The 16705-nt window shown below is 33.0% G+C and overlaps 1 protein-coding gene across 2 annotated transcripts; it reads left to right on the plus strand.

Moving 5' to 3' along the window:
* Positions 1 to 1715: 1715 nt before the first annotated feature.
* Positions 1716 to 16705, plus strand: LOC140969718 (uncharacterized). Of its 2 annotated transcripts, none has more exons than XM_073431152.1 (20): positions 1716 to 1881; positions 2172 to 2430; positions 5012 to 5068; positions 6014 to 6041; positions 6128 to 6250; positions 6749 to 6860; positions 7427 to 7464; positions 7574 to 7627; positions 8650 to 8718; positions 8857 to 9042; positions 10423 to 10502; positions 10789 to 10911; positions 10977 to 11241; positions 11754 to 11840; positions 11938 to 12105; positions 12622 to 12749; positions 12888 to 13026; positions 14355 to 14479; positions 14583 to 14756; positions 16332 to 16705. In XM_073431152.1, exons 2-20 carry the CDS (start codon positions 2336 to 2338, stop codon positions 16366 to 16368), a joined length of 2088 nt encoding a protein of 695 aa, XP_073287253.1. In that variant the 5' UTR covers positions 1716 to 1881; positions 2172 to 2335; the 3' UTR covers positions 16369 to 16705. The 2 variants fall into 2 exon arrangements, with proteins under 2 accessions (XP_073287253.1, XP_073287254.1); XM_073431153.1 differs by having other exon boundaries at positions 10980 to 11241.

The raw sequence follows: 16705 nt of genomic DNA on the forward strand, positions 1-16705 counted from the left end.
GTAATTATCATATTAAAATTGAAAATTTTGTATTAATCTTCCGTGTATTTTATTTACTTTTAACCTATCACTTTTATATTTTTACACGTGATAAAAGACATCAATAACAAATAAGCTAAATATAAAGGATGCGAATTCAAAAAAAAAAAAACCCTATTAAAATTATACCCAATATCATATATTTTGTCAAACCATAATATTTATTTATATATTTTAATTTCTCATCAACCCAATTACTAATATTTAATTGTCCCATTACTCAAACCAAACAATATATAAAGTTTTTTTTAAATAAACAATAAATAATACAAAATTTAACAAAAGCAGAATATATATATATATATAATTATTTTTTAATTAAAATTTTAAATTAATGATTATTATTATCAATAATATTATTTATTCTTATTAATAATCACAATTTAATTGATTATGTGTATAAAAAATTAGTGATACTATTTTAAAAAATTAAAGTTTTATGTATTGTAAAAAAGCATAATTTAAAGATGATTTTTTTTAAAAAAAAACAAGACAAAACCTGGGCATTTAATTTTCCAAGAAGCCGGTGTTTGAAACTCCAGTCCCTTGGAAAATTAAGTTTGAGATACTTAGAGTAACTAACTTTGGTGTCATGGTCTGTTTTAATAATTATATATATTAATAAAATGTTAAAAATTTAATGCAAATTATATGTAGTTTATTGGATAAAGTCATTTTTTCTTGTGATTTAGGTTATATCTTCAATTCTTTTTAAAGTCATTTTTTTATTCTTTTATTTTTCAATTTATTTTTTAATTTATATATCAAAATCAGTGTAGTCCCTCACTATTTCTTATAATTATATTTTGATCTTCATTTAAATATAAATCCAATGAAATATAAAAAATATTATACATTATTCTTTTATTTTTCAATTTATTTTTTACTTTATATATCAAAATCATTGCAGTCCCTCACTATTTCTTATAATTATATTTTGATCTTCATTTAAATATAAATCCAATGAAATATAAAAAATATTTTTCAATTTATTTTTTAATTTATATATCAAAATCAGTGTAGTCCCTCACTATTTCTTATAATTATATTTTGATCTTCATTTAAATATAAATCCAATGAAATATAAAAAATATTATACATTATTCTTTTATTTTTCAATTTATTTTTTACTTTATATATCAAAATCATTGCAGTCCCTCACTATTTCTTATAATTATATTTTGATCTTCATTTAAATATAAATCCAATGAAATATAAAAAATATTTTTCAATTTATTTTTTAATTTATATATCAAAATCAGTGTAGTCCCTCACTATTTCTTATAATTATATTTTGATCTTCATTTAAATATAAATCCAATGAAATATAAAAAATATTTTTCAATTTATTTTTTAATTTATATATCAAAATCAGTGTAGTCCCTCACTATTTCTTATAATTATATTTTGATCTTCATTTAAATATAAATCCAATGAAATATAAAAAATATTTTTCAATTTATTTTTTAATTTATATATCAAAATCAGTGTAGTCCCTCACTATTTCTTATAATTATATTTTGATCTTCATTTAAATATAAATCCAATGAAATATAAAAAATATTATACAAGCACACAACGCGTGCGTCGGTGTATTAGTTTTCAAGAAGCCGGTGTTTGAAACTGCGGTCCCTTGGGAAATTTAATATTTATATTATATTATTTACTTAGAAATACCATGTTTTTTCTCGATACTTTTCTCTCTGCGGAAACCGCAGGGGAAGAAGATCATTTACGTACATTGGTGTATATATTTTCTAAGATCTGCTATTGATTTCAGTCGATTGATTATTAATTCTCTGCTGAAAGCTGTGAATTTTGGCTTGAATCGGCATTATTAAGGTCAGTATTCTAGTTCCTGACCGATTTTATACTCCAAGTTAAAGTCGTTGTTCGCTTATTTTCTTGGCGATCTCTCTGTTTCTTTGGTATACAAGAATTGTATTTGTATGTGAATTTCGATGAAATATGTTGGGCCGTCACTTTAGAATCCCCCACTTCACCTAACTATTGTTATATATAGGAGTCCCATTGCATTACAAGGTTACAGGCTGAATTTTAGATTTTTTTGTTAATTGGATCTCAAGAGTTGGTTTGGACTTACTGATTTTAGTTTATCATTGTTTTTCCAGATTTTACGAGCGTATAATAAATAGAAGAGTGAAATTCAGTTGGCCCACATTGCGATTTTTGCAAAATCATCAGGCTTAGGGTTGCCAGGGTTATTTGGTTGGAAACTTTGTTTTTTGCTTTGAGTTTCCGAAGGGGGAAGGGAATTTGTTGAGACGTATGCATAATGGCTGATGCAGCTGCTCTTATAGAGACCTCGGGATTCAGATTTTGTGATCTGGAGCTCATTGGAAGAGGTTCTTTCGGGGATGTGTACAAAGGGTAAGATTTTGAATTTACCTTTTTCATTCTGTTCCTTTCAAGTTTAATTGCAATGGATTGACACATTCAGCAGGTGTTATTATGACATAATGCATTTATGAGGTTCTTGGCCTCATTCGAATGCAAAATTCCGTTAAACACTTGTAAAGTTATGAAGCTCGTGAATGTTTTAAGTTCGTATGAGCTTGGAACATTTAACAACTTTTAACTTTTGCGAGGACCGGAAGAGAGTGTAGATCGGATCATTTAACCATAATCGTCAAAAGCGCAAGGTACATTAAAGCACTCAAGTGTCCCGGGGCTTTAATCGCAAAGCACAAGCTCTATGGAAGTAAAATGCAATAAATAAAGTATTCTAAAAAATAAAAATAAATTCAAAATTTTTAAAAAATATGAAACATAAGCTATAAAATATCGAAATCATCATCAACTTTATCTTTCAAATATCAAATATTAAAATGTCAGGCCAAAGGACCAAGGTGTTGCAATTGGCAGAGGCGATGGGGGAAAAAAAAGGTAAACATAGGAGAAATCACACTTTAAAAGACATTTCACCTATCAATTTATTTTTGTTTTTTTAAAAAAATATGTTTTCCTCCGTAACACTCTTTAATGCAAATCACAAGCAATGCACTTTTGACAATTTTGCATTTAACAGCTTTTGACTTTATTGACGACTGGAGGGGAGTGAAACTCTTGCTCACTCTACTTGCTTGTCAACATGTGGTTCACACAAAACGAAAACGACTCTGATGCTACAGATGATGTGATCAACAGTTATGGTGTCTAATTGCTTCAACAAGCATAGATTAGAAGTTAGAACTGAACTTTTTGGGAGTTCCGATAATTTCTTTTGGCTTTCTCATTATAAGTCAAAACAAGATAACTAAGTCAAAGAGCGAATGATAGATCTTCCGCTAATGTGCCAATGGCAAAGTGTCATTTTTCAAAACTCGATATTTATGTTTCCATACTGCCAACTCTTAGGTTTCAAAAATTTTTGGAGTGCAAAATGCATGTGTAATATATCAGGTTATCTGAAAGAAGTTTTTGATGTATTAATTTTCTCTGTTTTTTGGGATAATATTGTGATCCTTTCAAGTGTTCTGGTGGTGACTATTATTCGAATTTCAGTAATTAGGTTGTCGAATTGATTATTATAGTTTGCCATCATGTTAGAAACTGAACGTTTAACAAAAGGGTAACATGCTATTATTGCCCATGTACTTGGCATGGTAGTTTTTTGAAAATTTTCTTCACGATGATTTCTTTGACAAAAAATTGGTTGAGATTTGGTCTGTAGATGATTAAATAGAACTAATACTAATGGCGGATTATTTGATGTTGACCATTTGAAAATCCTCTATTTGGAAACTTATGAGTCGTATTCAAAATGGTGGGATATTTGGCCAAGTATGAGAAACTAAGAAGCCCATGCGTGATCCATTACTTTTTGTAGAGGTCCAATTACAAGATGCAAGTCTACGAGATTTAAAGTCTCTCTTAATGGAATAATTTAATAGTTGGAGGGCCAATCAGGCAACATAGAATTGATCTTAATTACAAGCTCGATTCATATGGAATTTCCAAGCATAATCTTTATACATTTTGAATTGTTTGAAATTGACTGGAAATTGACCTTCATTGACCTCTAATTCAGCCAATTGGTGAGTAAAACAGACTTTGGATTTCCTTTAATTATTTTGTTCATGGATCATTCGGAGATCACATCAAACTTATCTTATATAGTGATAGTTTTGGCCACAGAATTAGGTAACACACGTTAAGATGTCAGGACACAAGCAGGTTATAGGGTATGGGCATTTGTCTCATTTCCTCCTACTGAATTATACTGATGCAAAGGGACACATAACACATCATGTGGGGAGGGGGAAAGCATCAGCTATGAATTGTGATGAAATGTCGATTTTAATTATTGAAATTTCTTGCTCCAAGTTTATCGTAATTTTTCTTTTTATAAATTTTTAGCCACATTTAGTGTAACCTCTAATTAGAAATCTTGCAACTGTATGGTCTACCAATAAAATAAGATAAAAAACCCTTCGTTCTATAAAAGTTTGGTACAAGGCAAATTGGAGCGAGCCTTTTCATTTTTGCTATCTGAAGTGAAATTTTCTGTTCATGTTGAAAAAGAGGGAAGTTATCAAAATGGCACAAGAATCAATGGAAAGAACCTAGTCTGTGATGTCCGTTCTCTGAATTTTCTTTAAATGTGCTGTGGGTTGCAGTGATTTGGGCATTCTTTTGATTTTGTAGCAAATTGAGATGACGCTGAATTAATGGAATTTCAAAATTTTGCCTTTGCTTCTATCTGTGGTAGTAACTTGTTCTTGTTCTTGAGTTGGGGATTGTATATTGACTGATTTAGTTTGTAGTTGATAAGAGTAAAAGTTAAGCGGGATACGTAAAATAGCATCTTGTTTGGAATCAAACAAAGTGAAGGATTGCAGCAATTATGAAGGCTAATTGATTTTTCATATAGTGATGGTATTGATTATTTTCTCAATTCAATTCCGTGGTTTCAAAGTGTAAGTGATTTGTTGCTTTTATTCCTTTTCAGGTTTGATAAGGAACTGAACAAAGAGGTTGCCCTAAAGGTCATTGATTTAGAAGAATCGTGAGTACAAATTGGACTTACATTTGCTAGTATAAGATGTTTGATGCTCCTGTTTTTTTTAGTTTTATATTTTTGAGAGAATTAAAGTTCCTTATTTGAGATTTTATATTTTTTAGATATCATTAGCAGGAGATGATCTGAATGTCACTTGTTGCATCCACCTGTTTGTTTAGCTTTCTGTCTCTGCCATCAAGAAAGAAAATCTGTCAGCACTTTCATGTGCTGTGTGGGGATAAAAATACTGGGGTGGAGTGAATTTTGTATTATAGGTATTTACTAGTTCTCAAAAGGATCAGGCAATTTTTTTTTAATAAATGTGAATCTGCGAAGCATGAATTAGTGGTAGGAGTGTACTGGATGCCCTGAACACAGATGCAAATGACAATAATGTTATTGTGTGAGTTGCATGTGTTACTAGCTGTTGGGGTTATTACGCATAATGCTACATTGGACATTGTATGATCTCTAAGATTTTGCTAGTTGAGATGATGCTAAGTGTCGGGCTATAAAGGTATTTGTTGAGCAGTTAGATGATGGTAGTATAAAATCCCGGATGCTCTATAAAGTGTATTTCAGGTACTACAATCAACATTTATCATGTGTTGAGAAACTTTTCCGAAAAGCTTCATCACTGGTTTTGTGTAACTGCTGTCAACTTTATGTACAACAGTAACTTATTTCTCGAGTCTGTATGCTGTGCGGGCGTTATCAGGGTTCTGGTTTTAATGTTGTTCTTTGAACTCTTGCCTAAGACAAGGTTTAAGTTTCATATACCATGGAGCAGCAAAATATGCCAATTCACCGACCCTTTAAGAATTCAACATGTTGATGATTGAATATTTTTATTAAGTAATTGTCTTATTAATTCTTCTTTTAAGTCTTTCATTCTTGTTCTCCATCATGATTTTTTCCTGGAGTATCATCTATTTTCTTCTTCTCGTCCAGGGAAGACGAAATAGAGGACATCCAAAAGGTACCTTCGACATCTCTATAAGGGCTTTGTTGATTGAAATTTTAACACTAATGAGTTGCCTTTTATTTCATTTTCTTTGTTGACAGGAAATTGCTGTTCTTTCAGAATGTCGCTCTCCTTATATTACTGAGTATTATGGGTCTTTCCTGAATCACACTAAGCTGTGGATTATAATGGAATACATGGCTGGTGGTTCTGTTGCTGATCTGGTGAGTCGCTAACATGTTCTTTTATATTCTCCATTATTTTGTCTTCTGAAAGGTTTTCACTCCAGTTTAGATATGCCATACTGATTTAATGTTGGTAGGATGGAATGTTAGATGCCAAGTTGACTTATTGTAGTTAATCTGGGACCTTTTTCCTAAGTATCTATTTTACATCGATGGATGGTCATATTTTTTCCATGCCCTCTTCTGAGAGAGGCATCCAACGGTATTGAACCTAAAAGCATGCAGTGGTCAATTGGGTACTTACTTACTTATATACAAGGCCTGCCACTTTATTTGCTTATACCATGCTTTTACTTTGTGTAGACCCTCTTAAGGCATGTGTATTTTTATTTCCCTTAAATTTATAACCATGAAAATAGAATGTAAATTGCCTCAAAAGGCACATGATGTGTTCTAAACTGTAGCTTGAGTCATGAAAAAGGAATCACACACTATTCGCTGTTCGCAGGATACTGATACTATTTTATTCCTCTGCAGATTCAGCCTAACCAGCCACTGGATGAAGTTTCGATTTCATGGATTTTACGTGATTTGCTTCATGCAATTGAATATCTCCACAGTGAGGGGAAAATTCATCGAGATATTAAAGGTAGATTGGTGGGACCAATCACTTTGTTCGGACACGTTGGATTATTACCCTTTTTGAACATGTTAATTTTAAAAAGTCATTACTTGGACTGGATTTTTGCAGGATTTCAGTGAATGGGTCATAAATTGACCAAGTTAAAATGTATATATCACCTTGTTGGATTACGTATGATTCATTTCACCCCTATCTCTCGGTGATTTAACAATTTTTTTGTAATGGTCAGCCCGTCTTTTCTTGCTCCAGTCACATGACCATTTTCCACCTCGGCTCTAACTTAAGATTCTTGGGACCAATTACCCATTACTTCTGGAGGAAATCCTTCTTGTTCCAGTTTGCCGCTCCTAATCATATGTCAGATGTATTATACACCTGCACCCTTTTATTGTTTCCTAACCTATAAATTACCACATTAATGATGCCTACAGTATACCCTCTATTGCTTTCAATCTGTCTTCAATTTTTGTATGAGTGTCTTTCCTTCTCATAATTGTATTTGAATCTTATCAAGTCCTTTCCCATCATATATGAATTTTTCTAATGATAAGTTTTATAAAACATTTTGACAGCGGCAAACATTTTATTGACAGAGAATGGTGATGTCAAGGTATCATCCATGGTTCCGAAAAATTTGAAATGCTTCTATTGTATATTGGTCTGCTAACTTATCGGTTAATGTAAATGCACTAAGTTGATTGGCCTTTTTATATGAATAGGTTGCAGATTTTGGTGTTTCTGCTCAACTGACAAGGACAATCTCGCGAAGAAAGGTGTCAGTTTCTTAATTTTAGTTTCTTCTTCTTCTTGAAATATGGTCATTGTGATGATCTAACCTTTTATTTTGTTACATATGAACTTTTTTTGCCCTATATATGTTCCCAAGTTGCTCTCCTTGGCTCTATGAATATATGATCCCTTTAAGAGTGAGCCTTATTGTCTTGATATCGAATAGTTCTAATCTGACAAAAGATGTCAAATTCAACTTTTCATCGTTCAATTATACACTTTCTTGATAGAAATTAAAATAGAAAAATTAAGAGTAAAAAGATTACATGCCTTCGATTTCCCATAAAAGGTTCACGAAACAACTTATGCCAACCTAAGATCCTAAACTATGAAATTGTTAATTTGTTACTTGATTGACCTATTCAATAAGTATGACACCAAAATTATTCAATGTTACTGTTTTTCAATATTGAAGTTGAGAAAAGGATAAAACGTCTCTACTTTAGAGATAAGATGATACTCGAAGCATGATTTTTTCATCTCTATGTTTGTTTTCTATTTCACATTTCATTGTGATACAATTAGAATCCAAATCATACTACATCAAGCAAGATTACATTTCACTAAAATATTATGTTTCTATTATTAATTTGGTTTAAATAAATTGGAATTTTTGAATGTTTCTTTTCCTATTTTAGGCGGGATAGTAGATTCTTATAATATGATCCGGATCACAATTTTAACAGCAATCTTGCTCACTGCAATTCTTAGTGCAATCTAGATTGTTCTCGATTTTAAGATTGTGCCTAAAATTTTCACGGTGAGCATGATGACTATGTTGACGTGAACTCCGCCGCATTAATGTACCACACGATTTGTATGCTTTGACTGGTACCGCTATTGACAGCATCGAGTGACCACTCACCACATTACCACATCTCTATCTACATGCCATTATATTTTTTTCATTCCCTCATAACCACGAACATGTAGTCCTTATTCCTACATTCTTTTTTTACTCAAGGACCGGTTGATCCTCTATCTGATGTAACTAATAATGTTGCAGACTTTTGTAGGAACACCATTTTGGATGGCTCCAGAGGTCATTCAGAACTCGGAAGGATACAACGAGAAGGTATACTCATGTCAACCATAATTTTTCCCTAACCCTGTTTATGTGAGTTTTATAACTTCAGTTATATTTTTTTGGACACAATTCGTGCTATACTTCTTTCCTTCTTATTGTAATGTGGGAAACTTTGGCTTCAAGCAGGCCGATATTTGGTCTTTAGGGATAACGACAATCGAGATGGCAAAAGGAGAACCTCCACTTGCGGATCTCCATCCTATGAGAGTGCTTTTTATCATTCCTAGAGAAAACCCTCCACAGCTAGACGAACACTTTTCTCGTCCACTTAAAGAATTTGTTGCCCTATGTCTGAAGAAGAATCCAGCAGAGGTAGCTGCTTTTGCCCCAGTCTCTTTCCCTCCCAGATATCTATATATGTGTTTGTGACTGTGGTGGGAGAACTTGCAATTTTAGGAGATTACTGTTGTGAAATCATGGTAATCGACTTATGCCTTCAAAAAAAATCATTCTGTCTCCTTGAACAATTTAAGATTTTTCAGAATGTCTAAGGTTGCATTTGGATGAATAGATTTGAATTTCATGGATTTCAATTAACGATGAAACAATAGATGAAATCGTAAATTTATATATTATTTATTTACACATTAGTTACACAAAGTAGAAAGAATTTCAAATACATTCATTATCTGATATTTCGATTAACTTAAAATTCATCATAATTAACATGAAATACTATATGAACAAACATGAGTGAATTTGAATTTTACAGTTTTTCTTATCTTAAACTACAAAATACATTTGAAATCTATAGATTTAAAATCCATCAATCCAAATACAACCTTAAAGGAACTTACTCTGTTTACTTTATAATTTTTGGGAATGTCCTATTCATTTAAATAGCCATGGTTCTCATGGGTGTTCCAAGTTTTCCTATCCTGGGTGGTTTTTTCGCTTCAAGAAGAAATCGAATCTGGTAATTGTAAAAATTGACCTGGGATTATCATGGCATCCATGAAATGCTGCATCTATTCATTGTGTGCTTACAACATGTGGAGGAAAGTTCTCTAACACATGATCATTGCTCACTACAACAAATTGGTTTTGTCAGGAATAGATTTACTGCTGCCTGTTAATGAATGAATTTCTTTTATCTATCTGAATATCTCACTTAGTGTAATCCTACCACTTGTCTGTTAGATTCTTTCTTGAACTAGATATTTTGTCCTGGAAGTTGACAGTTATTTTTTCATCTCTATCTAATATTCAATAACAAACTGATCATCTAGGAATTTGTGCCTTCTTCACTAGTCTTGATCGTCAATGGATCTATATAGCAGTCTTTGATCGCTTGTCACTTGTGGATGCTTGGTGGTTTCTTTGCCTAAAGGGTATTATGAGGGGAGAAAAACAATACAGAAACAGATGCTAATCTCCTATTTTCTTTTTTGTGCTTGTTTCTCGTATCAGATTGGATTTGATGTTTTAACATGAACTCTCACTCTCTCTTTAGCTGTATGGTTTATTAAGCCTATAGTTTGAGACCCTTCTTTACCTGTTTATTTGTTCTTGGTATCCTTGATCAATCTAACACTCTGCATGCTGCTGACTAAATTTGGTCGTCGGTTTGGTTGTGGTGATGACTTTCTTGTCCATCTTTGAAACTATCTGGTTGAGAACTGTTTCATTTGCCTTTGATGCTGTTTTGTGTCTATAGCTCTGTTGTGCTCATTCTTTTTTTCTCTCTTTCAGAGGACAAGTGCCAAGGAACTACTGAAACACCGATTTATCAGAAATGCTAGGAGGAGCCCGAAGCTTTTGGATAGAATCAGGTATATTGATCTCTTTTGTCTGGACGCAGTTATTCTTTAATAAAATGTAAGGCGTCTAAACAAAGTGTGGGCTTGCTGTTCTTGCACTACACAAAATACTGAATCACATTTGTCAATGAATTAAATCATAAATGATGGATTTAAATTTGGTGGAACGTGCAACTACAATTGGTGCTATTTGATAACACCAGAAAACTATAGACATGGGCCAAGATCCTTTCATCAACTTCCAAATTTCGCAATGTTTTTTCAGTGATATATGAACTCGAAATTCTTTACTATGTAGAGACCGTCCTAGGTTTCAAATAGACGGAGAGACTCCTAAAAATGGTCCAACTATGTCAGAGGAGGCTTCTGGAACTGTGAAGATGGTTAGAGATTCCGGATTTGAAGACACAGTGCGTGCCAGGTCAGTTGAAATTGTTAATATCATTTATGTACCTCTTTGTTGTGCTGATTGTTGTTAAATTACAGTAGTCAGGCATGGGGTGTAAGAAATACTGGATGGGATTTTAGTATTGGTGGATCAATGAGCACTGGAACTATTCGGAGTGCAGTAAAACCACCTCAAGTGAGAGAGAGGAAAACTGAGGCCCCATTAACTCAATCTTCTAGAAAAATCTCAGACAGTAGCAATAAGCGGGCTACTCCTTCTGGAAGTATTATTCATTCATCAGTGGAGGTCTCCGTGGAGAAAGATACTAACCATCTCGGGAAACAAGAAAACTATCTTGAAGAAGTATGACATTTCTATCCCTTTCTGTAGATCATATGCTTTTTTAGGTTCTTTATTGCTTATTGTTAAACTTGGTCTAAAGCTGAAGAGCTGGATACTTGAATTTACTAGGCTTGATCTAAATGTTCATGGCATTTAAACAAACTAAATCATAAAATTTAGGTATGCTCTATAATAAGTATTGTATCCCATCTGAGCAACATCTGATAACAAACTCTCGCACTCAGCAGAACGTCACTCTGATACTCATGGGTGGGGTTGACCAATGCTTTTTATATTAAGATTTAGGACGAGCATTAAGATTAATCAATCAAGTTTTCTAATGCACCTTTTCACCTGCGACGTGTCATTAGGACAAAGATTATGCATTGATGGCATGTTGACGTTGGTTGTTTGAACCTTAGTCTCCTCGTTTCAAGATTTCACCAAATAGTTATGATCAATGCCATCCAAGACTCTATTATATTTACCAACAGGATCCCGTTATTCTCCAATTTATTATTTTATCCTTGCAGGATGATGTAAGCGGCACAGGAACTGTCGTTGTACGATCTCCTAGGGGAAAACAGATGTCCTCTATGTTCAGCAACCAAAGTTCCTTGGTTTGATTACGGATTAGTTGAGCTTACAAAAGTACTTATTTTCTGTTGCTTCACTCATCTAAATCGAGGCTTCTGTATTTTTTTTTAAAATTTCCAGTCTAGCAGCACTTATGCCTCCACTGAAGACACTTCCATCAGTGGCACTGTCGTTTATCGTGGTCAACATGATGAGTTAGATTCTCCTCGAACTCCAAAATCTAGACTGGGGCTTCAAGAGAGAACTTTTAGTGCGGCTCTTGAAGATAGTGAGATAAACCTTGCCGAGGTTCACAGACTTTGATTAATTTTGAACCATCTTATTGTCATTAACCATGTTGGAGTAAAGGTTTGATGTAGATTCTCACCTACAAAGGGGTATATTCCTGGCAGACTAATGGAGATCCATAGTCACATACTATATAGGAAAATCATAAACGTCTCTTTGTAATTTTAGTCCTCGATGTCTTCAAAATTCAATTTTAGTTAAATATCAATGTTTTTTTTTCGATTTTAGTCCTTTTTTCCAACGTGTTACCAATGCAACTCTGGCATGAAGCTAATGTGCTCCCATGAAAGAACTAAAATTGTCAAAAATTGAAAGACATTAGATTGACTGAACTTTGACAACGTAGATTACCAAATTTGGAAAGAAACAAACATATAGAACGAAAACTGCAATTTTCTCCATCCTATAAATTGTATCATTTATAAGTGATATAGTAGTATAGAAGTAAAAAATGGCTTTCATTATGTTGATTGAATCAGTGTTTCTATCGTAGCCTTAAACTGGTATTTTATTCAGGCCAAGGCTGCAATGCAAGTAGGAAGAAAAGGCAACCTTAGAGATAGATCTGCATTGAGCAAGGCCAACAGAGATGTGCAAGAGAGCAGAAGAATGTCAAAACCAACAACAAGCTCTGATTCATCAGGGTAAGTATTTTTCTCGATCATATGCAGCTTCTTGAATATGAGGGTCGCTTGGAAAATTTCCTCTCGGATAAGTTCATTTTTCCTGCATAATTTTCTAAGTTCTATTTACTGTAACGAAATCTAAAATTTCCTGTCCAGACATTCACGCGATTATTTTGATGCACAAAAAGCATTTACAAGATCACACCATTCAAGCGACGACGAAGACAATTCCAGGAGTTCTGCAGCAACTTTGTCTGCCCCATTATCAGTCCTTTTAATACCTGCACTTAAAGATGTAAGCAACGAGATTATTAGTAGTTGTTGTTTCTCGACTTCCCTTCCTGAAGTGATTTTTGTCTCACTGTTATCTTACCTCATCACATGCAAGTTTCGCGTTACTGTACTATGTTCAGTTGAAATTATATCTATGAAAGGATTTGGTCATATAATGTTTATATAGAAGCTGATGATGGAAAAAGGCATTTCAAGATAGTGCTAAGCTCCTGACGGCTGAGAGGTTTCAAGCAGTTCTGGTTGACATGAACTTGGGATGGTCAAATATTAGAATATCCTGGCATGCATCTCATGAACATGGTGATGATTTGGGAAACGAGACTTTCTCAAATAATACAGTGAATAGCTACACCCCTGTTGCCGAGGGCTTTGCATTTTTTATTTTAGCTTGGTTTGGAAACTTAATTCAGAAAATTTTCATAAGCAGCTCTTCATGCAGCTGCTGGCACAATTAAAAGCCTGATAGATGATAAGACTTCTGGGAGAGGCTTTATTTACCCTTGCAACAAGATTGGATTAACAGGCTCGAAAGATTTCAATCTATGAATAACATGCACGATTAAATTAGTATTTGCATGGTAAAACCGATTTGAAATTTTTTTAAGCATTACTTAGGGTGCTGCAGAGGACATACTGTAGGATAGGGCAATGGATGATGCAGTGATAGAATTCAAGCAAAAGCTGCTCAAAAGGGTTAAGTATTGATTCATACTTTAATAAATTCTTTTCCAACATGATAAGGTATTGCGAAGTTAGAATTGTTATATATGCTGGAAACAAGTCACTTTTCCAGCACATTCCATTTTGTATGTGTGTGTATCTGCATCCTGTGCTGATCTGATGAATTTACCCTCCTATTCTCCTAATTTAGAAATTGTATTTTGAGTGAATATTGTATTAAGACTCTGTCACTCCATATCTTCTGATTTTGTTGGCCCTGTAAACTGCAAATCACTTACTTTCAACTTTAGTTAAGATGTAGTGACATATTGTTGAATTATAAACCATGGTTTCCCCTTTTAGTCCAGAAGTCAAGATCCCTTTTTCCTGATTCTTAAATTCATGGCCGTTGCTTTATTTTTAACTTTCTTATCTAAGAGAAATTTTGATTCTTGGCCTGTCAGTCCTCAAAACTCATGTTTCTTGTGTACTTCTGTCCATGTATCCAAGAGAAGTGTTGATTCATCGCTGTCAGTCCTCAAAGTCACATTTCTTGTTTCCTTGAATCCAACAATTTTCTTACCATTTTATAGGAAACACTTCTCTCTGCGAAACAATTGATTATGTTCCTCCATATAATTCTCTTTGTTGCATTTATGTACAATGTAGGTAATCACTGATGATCCAGGAGGATCAATCTTCCTGAAAGTATCAAATTCTTTAATGGACATGGAACATGTCAAGCCTGGGTCTTCCGAACTACTTGTCACCAAGCTACTTCAGCGATTGTCTAGGTTTATTTATATTTTAACTTCTAAATTGTCATTTTTGAACATATTATACTTGTGATATAGCATTCATCATATTATTCATTCTGAATTATAATTAATTTTCTAGTTCAAAAGAGAGTTCTCTGAAAGACCTGCAAGAGCTGTCAGCTCGGATATTTGGGGAGGGCAATGCCGAAACACCGTCTACCAGTACAGAAGGAGATAGCAAGAAAAAGAAACAGAGTAAGGAGCTTCCCTCAAATGCCAACATGAGCCCACTTGCAAGGTTTTTGCTCTCGAGGTTTGTCATTTCTTACCTTGTATTTACATGTTACAAGCGAAATTCACGTGTATTGCAGATTCAGCTATAAATAAAAAAAATTATAATTTATTACATGATAACTCGATGAGATACAGAATAATTTTTTTTGTTACCTTGTTGATCTTTAAAGGTATAATGATTGATAATTGACATAATAATCTTTTTTTTCCTTTTTTTTAAAGCAATGATGAAATTAGAATTAAATGTATTTCCCTTTGTTACCATCGATAAGTAATCTTATATTCTCGCCTAACCACTAATAATTAATTTTAAACCTTTTTCTTTGTTTTATTCTTGGTGGCTGCTATAAAAAAATCGGTAATGTATATGATGTTCAAAATTTTAGAAAAAGATAATCTAAGGGGATGTGACAAATAGAAAACAAATTTACTTTTAATGAAAATTGAGTGTTTAAAATAGACATGTTATTTATGAACATTAATTTTGTTGCATTGGAAAAATAACAAAATGTATTTAACATTTTCTTCCAAAAATTGTGTATCACGTGAACCGACATGTTAGCACCTGAAGTGTTTAAAATAAAACACCGGCAATGACGTGAATTTTGTTTAATGTGTTTATTCTTGACTATGTATTAATTATTTATATTGTTCATGAATGTCAAGATTTTTAATGTTTTTGTTAAATACATTTTAAGCAAGTTGTCATAATGTTATGAATATAAAACATATTGAGTCACTCTTAAAAAGGTATATTGGCTTGCTTAATATGGTTTGTTAGTTTTAAATGTAATGGAAATAGTTTGTTTTTTCCTTGATATGATTTCGAAAGGCGAAATACTATCCGACTGCTTATTTGTTACTCAATGAAAAAACTTATTAGGATTCCTGAATTGAAGTTACACGTGATGTAAGTATTGGAACCGAAGTGATAAGATAGTGTTAGTTGCGAAGCGGTAAGAGAGGAATGATTGCCCAATTGCTCGAGCATAGAAAAGATGAATGGTACATAGAAAATATATAGCAACGAAAATTACGCCTGCAAACCACTGATCACAGTGATTGGAAATCACATGTATATTCATTAGTGTCGATACACAAAATTATCACTCAGTTAATGTATGACACTCGGCCTGATTGGATTTTCAATCGACTTGGGTATTGAACCTCTGAAGAAGTTTCAACTCTTGGTTCTGAAATGAAGGTTTGTACGTTATTAGTTTGTCCACGTCGCTGCGTTTATAAAACTAGTTATTAGAAAACTAGCCGTCTGTGTTGGATAGAACATTTGATTTGCTTTCCGCCAACATAGCTGGGCAATTCTGTTCTGCTTCTGGAAAGTACACCTTTGTTCAATAAGAATGCCCCATTTGTTTAAAAGAAACAAATATTTCCTATTTCGGAAAACTTTATCTCGTTCACTTTCACACTTCTATGATAAAAAAGAAAAGAAAGAATGCATATATACATGTATATTTCACAACAGAATGCTATAGCCCATTTTATCCCTGAAATTCCATTATTTTGTATCTCTTTTTTGTTAACAACTATCTCCCATATTCTAACCTTTACATATTAACCACTCTACATGCAGATGGCAAGGCCATGCTTCCCGAGATCTAAATACTTGAAAGACGAGGTCAGGATCATATTTTTTGGTGGATTCCTGTCTTGTTTTTTAGAGTTACATGTACATATTATTCAAGGAAAGCTGTAAGTTCGCCTTGGTCATTTTTGTTGGCTATTTTGTTTTTGCGATTTTCATGTTCTTTTCTGCCTCTGGTACAAGACATCATCGATCATGATTAGTTTAAAATTGGCTATTTATTGTGAGAGTGGAAGAAGCGTTTTGTATGCATCAAGATGTTTGTGATAGGAATTTGAATGTTACCAATCAAAGAACATTTCTTTAGCTTGTTTTTTTATTTTATTTACTTTTAAAAGAAACTTTCTTCAGTTTTGATTATT

Source organism: Primulina huaijiensis, unplaced genomic scaffold (assembly GCF_012295235.1).
Source record: "Primulina huaijiensis isolate GDHJ02 unplaced genomic scaffold, ASM1229523v2 scaffold42557, whole genome shotgun sequence".
NCBI lineage: Eukaryota > Viridiplantae > Streptophyta > Magnoliopsida > Lamiales > Gesneriaceae > Primulina > Primulina huaijiensis.